The sequence below is a fragment of the Gossypium hirsutum genome, chromosome D02, assembly GCF_007990345.1.
Source record: "Gossypium hirsutum isolate 1008001.06 chromosome D02, Gossypium_hirsutum_v2.1, whole genome shotgun sequence".
In the NCBI taxonomy this organism is placed as follows: domain Eukaryota; kingdom Viridiplantae; phylum Streptophyta; class Magnoliopsida; order Malvales; family Malvaceae; genus Gossypium; species Gossypium hirsutum.
Genome location: NC_053438.1, coordinates 729,306 through 739,065, shown reverse-complemented (window position 1 = coordinate 739,065; position 9,760 = coordinate 729,306). Strand labels below are relative to the sequence as shown.

Below are 9,760 nucleotides of genomic sequence, written 5' to 3'. Positions count from 1 at the left end.
AAGTGACTTAAACGGAAACTTTCAAATAGTTTAATGGTCTATTTATAACTTCTTAAAATTAAATGGACAAAAGGTAAACTTAATAATGTATAATGATCATGAGTGTAATTTACCTTATCCAAAATTACTTATTAATAATAGTTTAATGGTCTTTTGTAATTCTCGTCAGCGGGGTTAACATATAGTTTAATGCTCATTGACTTTGCAATTTGCATTTACCAAACGCAATTGATCTTCAGATCTCTCCTGCATTTCGTTTCCTTGACTCGGTATGATCTTTCACCCATTTCAATTATCTGTTGCTTTTCGTTTACAAATGTTCTTCGCTTCTTTGATATCGGGTGAAGAGCTTTCCCTAACATTTCAAGCTTTTTATTTTTGAAGCAAAGATGGCTGAAGCTTTCGTTAGTGCTGTTGTGGGAGAAGTGGCGTCAAAAGCGGCGTCAGTTGCGGTTGAGATGATAAGCCTTGGATGGGGCTTCAAGGATGAGATGCAGAGGCTTGGTAACTCACTAGAAATGATTGGAGCTTTCTTGCAAGATGCAGAGGGAAACCAAAAGCAAATGAACTCAGTGAAGCTTTGGTTGAAGAGGCTCAGAGATGTTGCTTATGAGGCTGATGAGGTCCTGGATGAGATTGCTTATGAGTTTCTCAGAAAGAAAGTGGAGACTGGGGATCAGATGTTGAGAAAGGTACGAGACCTTCCATCTACTGTCACATTTCAGCACAACATGGCTAATAAAGTTAAGGACATCCTTAATTCCTTGGACGACCTTAACAAAATAGCCAAAGACTATGGTCTCCAACAGTTAGCCGTAGATCAAAGAATTTTTATTCCATCAAATGTGGAGACAGTCTCCTTCCTGGATGACTCAAACATTGTTGGAAGGAAAAATGATGTCTCAAAAGTTGTTGACATGTTACTCAGTCCCCAAGATGATCGAACTGTCTCTGTTGTGCCTATAGTTGGAATGGCGGGTATCGGGAAAACTACTTTAGCAAGGCTAGTTTACCATGATGTGGATGTGGAAAGGCGTTTTGATGTAAGATTTTGGGTGTGTGTTTCGGATGATTTCAATGTCAAAAGAATTTTAAGAGAAATGCTGGAGCATGATATGAATTATAAGCACACCTCGATACCTCAAAACTTGAATGCTTTAACGGCGAAACTGAAGGGGAAGATTGAGCAGGCCAAAAGGGGAAATGAACAGATCAAATATCTTCTTGTACTTGATGATGTGTGGGATGTTGAACAATGGGATGAACTAATGCGGTGTTTGGAAGGGGTTAATAAGAATCGGGGGAATAAAGTTATTGTAACAACCCGCATTGAAGATGTGGCATTAAAAGTGGAAACACTTCCTAATCAAAGGCATCAGCCTGGAAAATTAAAATATGAGGAGTGCTGGTCCATAATTAAAGAAAAAGCATGTGGAGACTCCCCAATATCTCCAAGCTTAGTGTTAATTGGCGAGGAAATTGCTAAACAATGTCACGGTGTGCCTTTAGCAGCAAAAGTTATTGGAGGGACAATGCGCAAAATCGAAAGGAGTCGGGCTGCATGGTTGAAAATTCAAAAAAGTGATGTATGGGATTCGGTTTATAGCGTGCTGAGGTTAAGTTTCGACCACTTGTCTTCTCCATGTTTGAAGAAGTGTTTTGCATACTGCGCCATGTTTCCTAAAGATTTTTGCTTTAGAAAGGAGCAATTAATCCAACTCTGGATGGCTGAAGGATTTCTTGGCGCTTCTAAAGAAATGATGGATACTGGTAACAGATATTTCCATGAATTGTTATCAAATTCCTTATTCCAAGATGTGGGGAAGGACAGGTGCGGAAATATTTTGACATGCAAGATGCATGACTTGGTGCATGACCTGGCTTTGTCTGTCTCAAAATTTGAGACTTTGATTTTCCAAGAAAATTCCATTTCCATCACAGATGAAGTTTCTCATATTCGGCATCTCAGAATTGGTTATGATGGGGAATCCTTACCAATAATTTTAACAGCTGTTGCTCCAAAATTGCACTCTTTGTTCTCAGAGATTGATGTGTTCAAGAAATTGTCAAGAACCTTCACAAGCTTACGAGTCCTAAAATTTTCCGGTGCTGATTATATTCTTAAGTTGCCTGCTTCCCTCGGCGAATTGAAGCACTTGAGGTATATGGACATCTCGAAGACTTCTATCAAAGTGCTGCCTCAATCCATAACCAAACTCTACATGTTACAAACATTAAGGTTCATGGGTTGTAGGGAAATCGCATTTCCAGATGGATTGAGAAATTTGATAAGCGTGAAGCACATCCATTTTGACCAGCAAAGTTCTCAACCAATTGAGCTTCGACACCTAACTTCTCTCCAAACATTGCCAATGTTTTTTGTTAGGGATAACGAACTTCATCTCGATGCTCTAGAATGCCTCAACGAACTTGGTGGACAATTGAAGATATGCGATCTTCAAAGTGTTAGAGACAAGGAAGAGGCTGGCAAAGCAAATCTACGGCTTAAAACAAAATTGTGCAAGGTAATATTTGAATGGTCAAAATTTAGCAATGACACCTGTGAGGAAGTGCTGGAAGGTCTTCAACCCCCCTCAGGTTTGCAAAGCTTAATTGTTTGGAATTATGGAGGAGAAAATCTCCCATCTTGGATGTCAAGACCTGTTCATGGTTCTAATATTGGTTCACTGCTTCTTGACAATTTGATGGAGTTGGAATTAAACAATTGCATCAATTGTAAAAGTCTTCCACCATTGGGCCAACTGCAGAGTCTCAAGTTTCTTGCACTGAGGAATATGGAGCAGCTGAAACGCATCGGTAATGAGTTTTATTGCGATGGAAGTAGTCAATGTGAGATTGAGGTGTTTCCTGCATTAAAAACATTCATCCTACGGCAAATGAGAAATTTGGAAGAATGGACAGCAACGACAGCAGCAATCGTGTTTCCTTGCTTAGAAGAGTTGCTTGTTTCTAACTGCCCCTTATTGGAAAGTGTTCCCCTGACGGGACAATGTTTATCTCTTAAAAAGCTATGTATTGAGGATTGTTCACGATTAAGCAGTATCGGGGATGGACTAGCTACTTCCACGGTTCTTGAGGAGCTAACTATAGTGAAGTGTGGAGATTTGTTCTCAATTCCAAATTTAAATGGGTTTTCCGCTCTTCGAAGTGTTTATGTTTCTGATTGCGGAAGATTGGCAATTGTTCCAATAGCAGGAATATGTTCATCTCTTAAAGAATTTTGCATTTCTAAGTGCAATGGATTAAGCAAGATTGGAGAGGGGTTATCTACCTCCATTTGTCTTGAAGAATTAAAGCTAAGTGATTGTGCCAAATTAAGTTTCATTCCAGATTTGGAAGAATTTTCCTCTCTCCGTATTTTAGATATATCAGATTGCCACAAACTAGAAACTATTACGATAAGAGGAAGATGTCCATCTCTTGAAAAGCTTCACATTTCCTCATGTCCAAAATTAAGCAAGATCGGAGACTGGCTGTCTACCTCCACTAGTCTTGAAGAATTAAAGCTAGGTGGTTGTGCTAATTTAAGTTCCATTCCAGATTTGGTAGGATTTTTCTCTCTCCGAATTTTAGATATATTAGATTGCCACGAACTTGAAACTGTTCCGATAAGAGGAAGATATACATCTCTTAAAAAGCTTCATGTTTCCTTGTGTCCAAAATTAAGCAAGATTGGAGACGGGTTGTCTACCTCCACTAGTCTTGAAGAATTAAAGCTAAGTGGTTGTTCTAATTTAAGTTTCATTCCAGATTTGGAAGGATTTTCCTCTCTCCGAATTTTAGATATATTAGACTGCCACGAGCTGGAAACTGTTCCGATAGAAGGAAGATGTTCATCTCTTGAAAAGCTTCACGTTTCCTCGTGTCCAAAATTAAGCAAGATAGGAGACGGGTTATCTACCTCCACTATTCTTGAAGAATTAAAGCTAAGTGGTTGTTCTAATTTAAATTCCATTCCAGATTTGGAAGGATTTTCCTCTCTCCAAATTTTAGATATATCAGACTGCCACGAATTGAAAACTGTTCCGATAAGAGGAAGATGTTCATCTCTTGAAAAGCTTCACGTTTCCTCGTGTCCAAAATTAAGCAAGATAGGAGACGGGCTGTCTACCTCCACTATTCTTGAAGAATTAAAGCTAAGCGGTTGTTCTAATTTAAGTTCCATTCCAGATTTGGAAGGATTTTCCTCTCTCCAAATTTTAGATATATCAGACTGCCACGAATTGGAAATTGTTCCGATAAGAGGAAGATGTTCATCTCTTGAAAAGCTTCACGTTTCCTCGTGTCCAAAATTAAGCAAGATAGGAGACGGGCTGTCTACCTCCACTATTCTTGAAGAATTAAAGTTAAGTGGTTGTGCTAATTTAAGTTTCATTCCAGATTTGGAAGAAATTTCCTCTCTCCGAATTTTAGATATATCAGACTGCCACGAATTGAAAATTGTTCCGATTAGAGGAAGATGTTCATCTCTTGAAAAGCTTCACGTTTCCTCGTGTTCAAAATTAAGCAAGATAGGAGATGGGTTGTCTACCTCCACTAGTCTTGAAGAATTAAAGCTAAGTGGTTGTTCTAATTTAAGTTCCATTCCAGATTTGGTAGGATTTTCCTCTCTCCAAATTTTAAATATATCAGACTGCCACGAACTGGAAACTATTCCGGTAAGAGGAATATGTTCATCTCTTGAAAAGCTTTACATTTTCTCGTGTCCAAAATTAAGCAAGATAGGAGACTGGTTGTCTACCTCCACTAGTCTTGAAAAAGTAAAGCTAATTGGTTGTGCTAATTTAAGTTCCATTCCAGATTTGGAAGGATTTTCCTCTCTACGAATTTTAGATATATCAAACTGTCATGAACTGAAAACTGTTTTGATAAGAGGAAGATGTCCATCTCTTGAGAAGCTTCTCATTTCCTGGTGTCCTAAATTAAGCAAGATAGGAGATGGGTTGTCTACAGCCACTTGCCTCAAAAAGTTAAAACTACCCCATTGTGGTAACTTAAATTCCATTCCAGATTTAGTAGGATTTTCCTCTCTTCATATTTTAAATATATCAAACTGCAACAATCTGGAAATTGTTCGAATAACAGGAAGGAACTCAACTCTCCAAGTGCTTGAAATTATTGCATGTAAAAAATTAAGCCAAATGGGAGATGCACTGCTTACCTTCACTCGTCTCAGAAAATTGAGGATAGTGAACTGCCCGAATTTGGGGCCCATTCCAAGAATACATAATGCTTATCTCACGGAATTAGACTTCACTGGAGTAGGCGAAGGCTTAACTCGTCTGTTACCAGATTTGCTGCAACCCAACCGTTATCTTCAGAGTCTGACACTATCTGATTTGCCTGATCTAAGATCGATTCCAGAAAGTCTGGGGGACACGGATTTTCTTCGTCATTTAACAATCAAAAGGTGTCCAACATTGAGGAGCATTCCAATTGACCTCCTTGGCCGCCTTGATTTCTTGAGAAGGTTAGATATTGGTGGTTTCTCAGAAGAGCTAGAAGAATTCCCAGGTATGGATTCCATCCAACATCAACTTCAAGAATTGCGTTTGCTTGGATGGGAAAAGCTACGTTCTCTTCCTTACCAACTCCTACGCCTCACTGCCCTTGAAGAACTGGAGATACAGAGGTTTCACGGCATAGAAGCCTTGCCTGATTGGTTGGGAAACCTCTCCTATTTAAAGTGTCTGAGAATCGTTTCATGTGATAAGCTCATGTATCTGCCTTCTGAACGTGTTATGCGAAGCCTCTCCAAATTAACAACATTTATAATTTCAGAGTGTCCTCGATTAGAGGCAAGATGTTCCAAGGAAAGCGGCCCTGAGTGGTCCAAGATTTCCCACATTTGTAGAATCTCAATTATGTGCAAGCGGTAAGTTCAATATCTGAAACCAAAACACCTGTACTTTTTGCTTTTGATAAAAGAATGTCATTTTCTCTAAATTCTTCTTATAATTATTCTCCTTGTTCTTTTCCTCCTAAACTCTTTTGTCTAGTTTCAAACTAAACTTCCATTTTTGGGGGGCTTTTTCGCCAGACCATTACAGGATTTGGATGGATATGAATGATTCATAGACTTATTGTCTCAGAAGTAAATATATAGATAGAAAAGTAAGTTCTTTTTTTATCCCCATTTCTTTTCAATGCAATTTACATCAGTTCATTCTTCCTGTGATTATCTTTGCATTTTAGTAGACAACCTTTTAATTTTGCTTGGATAAACATTTCATGGATATGAGAAGTCCCTTTGTATATATAGTCATTTTGGCAATTCTTTCAAGTTTTTGGTCGATTTCTCCATTTAGACAAGATATTTCCCTTCAACTTGGTAGGATTTTTTATTTATTCTTTTTAAAAAATGAAAGGTTATTTGTTCACAAATTTGGTTGATTAATCCATATGTCAGATTTTTTGGCTTTATTTTGCAGGATTCACTAATTAGCTTGTACAGCTCAAAGACTCATCAGTCATAGAGAGAACGTAGAAACTAAATTTATCCATCGAAAAGTAAGTCCTGGTCACAATTTCTTTTCCATGTAATTGATGACACTACAATTTATTAACTTTTAGTTTTTCTTGGATGAAGACTACTTAAAAATTTATTTCAAATTTTAACAAACTATATAATTGAACATTCTTTGTGTTTTGACCACTTGTTTTACCTTGCTTATGAAGTCTTTGGTTTAGCAACTTATCTGAACCATTAAGGATTACTACGTATAAAGCTCTAGTCACATCTGTGAGGTATTCATCATCGTTCTTGTCTTCTGGAAGCCCATTCTTAGCTTGCTTCCAATGGAAGTTATGGTACTACCATCCATGTTCCATTTTTACCCAAATCAGCTGTTCTTGACAACATATCACGTACTTGTTCATTGGAGCCAGCCTATCTTCCGCTTTACCTCCGTTCTCTTTCTGTTTTCCAGAAGGCATCAACTATTATAGTAGGTCAATTAAACAAGAATACTGCTTAAGAAATGTTTTCAAAACTCAACTCACTAGGTAATTACCATTGTTTATGCATTTTGATCACTTATTTTAACTTGTTTGTAATGTCTTTGGTCATGCAACATTTGCTAAATATATCTCCTACTTGTCTGAAGCATCAAGGATTATGAATAAGGGTTCTTATGAGATCCAACTGGAATTTAGCTTTGTTCCTGAGTCCCATTATTGTTTAGCTCCTGATGGAAGCACTTAGGATAGCCACCCGTTATGGTACTAACCTTGTTACATGTTTCTCCAAGTCAGTTGTCCTTGACAAACATATCATATGCTTGTTCATCATATCTTGCTGCTTTACCACCATTCTCTTTCTTAGCCTAGCCTTTTGCATATTGGCAGGCAAAGTGTCTCCCTGCAGAGAAGTGGTGTTACTTAAGATCATAGAGGAAGTCTCTTGCAAGAATCTTCGATACAAGAGATCCAGGCATGCTTCAGATAGGCCAGTGATGAGTGATGACCAACGTAAATTTTAATCTGAGGATTTAAACTTTTTTTTCTCTATGTAAAGATTTATGATATTGCTTTATCAGATGAGCTAGTGAGCTAAAAGGCCTCAGCCAAGACCAGAGGGGCGCAGCACCATATATGGGGTATTGGAAAAGCTCATACACCATACATGAATGGTGTGACTACTTGATGCTATTGAGCTGTGTTTGATTGCAGTCACAGAAAAGGTCCAAGTCAGCTGTGACTACTTGTACAGATTTAGTTTTGCTATGCATAAAATGTTTCTGACAGATTAGCCGGGAAAAAGCTGCATTTTTCCAAAAGGCATCAACTGTTATAGTAAGTCAACTAAACAGGAAGACTGCTTACGAAAAATTTTTATATATCAACTCACTAGGTAATTATCATTGTTTATGCATTTTGACCACTTCTTTTGCCTTGTTGTCTTCAGTCATGCAACATCACCCAATTGTTTTTCCTACTTGTCTGAAGCATCAAGGATTGTGAGTAAGGTTTCTCGTGATATCCGACCAGAATTTAGTTCTGTTCCTGAAAGCCATTCTTGTTTTGCTCCTGAGGGAAGCACTTACAATTGCCACCCCTTTATGGAACTAACCTTGGCTACCAAATCACCTGTCCTTGACAACATATTGTATGCTTGTTCATTGCAGCATCTTGCCACTTTACCACCATTCTCTTTCTTAACCTATGCCTTTATCCGGACATGCTTCACATAGGTCAGTGATAAAACAACTAAAATTCAAATCCAAGGGTAAATTTTTTTTCTTCATGTAAAGATATATGATTTTGCTTTATCTGAAGGGGTAGTAAGCTAGAAGGACTTAGCCATGATCGGAGAGGACCAGCACCAGATTTGATTGGAAAAGCTATTCACAAAGGTACTTTTCCCTCGTAGAATTTCTAGGAGCCAAAACTTATTGAGTTCACCAATTGGATTGCCTTGGAATTAAAAATAGTAACTTAGTATATCATAAATACTGTGTTTGGATTTTAGCAGGAAAAGGAGCTCGCATCTGTGTATCTAGCTAAGTTGAAGATTTGAGCTTCCATGTCATAATCCAAAATCATCAGAAAAAAAAAGTTGGCTGCCCTGTATTTATATCAAAGAGAGCTTGTTAGTGCCGATTATAATTGTCAGCTTCAACGGTGGTACGTCAGTGCAGACTATACATGCTAGAATCAAGCCAAGTAAAGATTGTTTCAATACAATCAAAGTTCTCTTAAATAGAAGATTTGATCTTTAAGGAATTTGATGACAGTAAGATGTTTTTAGTGGGATTAGTGAATGTCATTGATTGTACTTGAACGCCCCTTTTATGCATATATAGTGAACGACTAGTGTAGGTTAATTGTAGAAATTGGAGAGCATTTTATTTGTTAAGTCAGGAACTACTTTTTTTAGTGCAAAACTGTAAGTAAACTGAATTGTGTTCATGAGCTTGGATCTAAGCTTTGAAGGGGAAATGATTGGGAAAGTTATTTAGTTAGAAGTATAGGACTGAGAAATGTTTAAACAGTGACCAATAATGAATTAAAGATTCTTTGCGGCCGTATGCTGGAACTTAAATTGTATTTAACCTTAAATTGTGCCATTAGTCCTTATATTATCCGTAAATTATAGATTTTATTTTCATAATTTAGTTGGGTCCATTTTAATTCCTATTCCTTTTGAGTTGTAAAATTTCGGTATTAGTACACATGAAATGATATGTCAATTTATTATTTTCATTTATTACTCACAAAAAATAATTAATAAATTTAATAGATCTTGTTTACACCAAGATTAAATTTTCGAAAAATTGCAAAGTAAAAAAATTAAAAATATCCAAACGAAATATATGAATTAAATTTACAACTTTACGCATAATGCAAGTTTAATGATAAAACTCAACCAAGTAAATTTAACTGTTACTATTTAAATTAGGATTGAAATTTCAATATTTGAAAGGTAATCAAACAACTAATACATAAATTGACCTTTTATTTTTTCTTAATGATAAATTTAGCACTTAATATTTACATTTTTTATCAATATGACTATTTTTTTTTAGCTAAATTTAGCCCTCAACCTTTTAAAAAGAGGTACATTTCACCACCAATTTTTCACAAAAGAGTTGGACTTATTGTTTATAACAGAAATACTGACTAAAACATTACAATTTTTAAACATAACAATTTGCATGACAATCTACACTTACTTCAAGCTCTCTTTTTTTTTTATTCTCTTCATAATTTTTATAATCTTGATATTTTATAATTTTTA

General features: G+C 36.6%; 1 protein-coding gene across 7 annotated transcripts; it reads left to right on the top strand.

Moving 5' to 3' along the window:
* The first annotated feature begins 311 nt into the window (after nt 1–311).
* On the top strand, nt 312–9,048 carry LOC107960686 (uncharacterized). 7 transcript variants are annotated; one of them, XM_041087928.1, is made up of 12 exons: nt 312–5,896; nt 6,062–6,135; nt 6,453–6,531; nt 6,700–6,768; nt 6,906–7,026; nt 7,128–7,270; nt 7,369–7,491; nt 7,560–7,815; nt 7,928–7,988; nt 8,148–8,213; nt 8,299–8,375; nt 8,495–9,048. In XM_041087928.1, the coding sequence occupies exons 1-2, from the start codon at nt 390–392 to the stop codon at nt 6,090–6,092; spliced, it is 5,538 nt and encodes a 1,845-aa protein (XP_040943862.1). In that variant the 5' UTR covers nt 312–389; the 3' UTR covers nt 6,093–6,135; nt 6,453–6,531; nt 6,700–6,768; nt 6,906–7,026; nt 7,128–7,270; nt 7,369–7,491; nt 7,560–7,815; nt 7,928–7,988; nt 8,148–8,213; nt 8,299–8,375; nt 8,495–9,048. The 7 variants fall into 7 exon arrangements, with proteins under 7 accessions (XP_040943862.1, XP_040943864.1, XP_040943859.1 ...); XM_041087930.1 differs by having other exon boundaries at nt 7,369–7,815; nt 7,928–7,979; XM_041087925.1 differs by having other exon boundaries at nt 7,369–7,815; nt 7,928–8,213.
* Nucleotides 9,049–9,760: the final 712 nt, after the last annotated feature.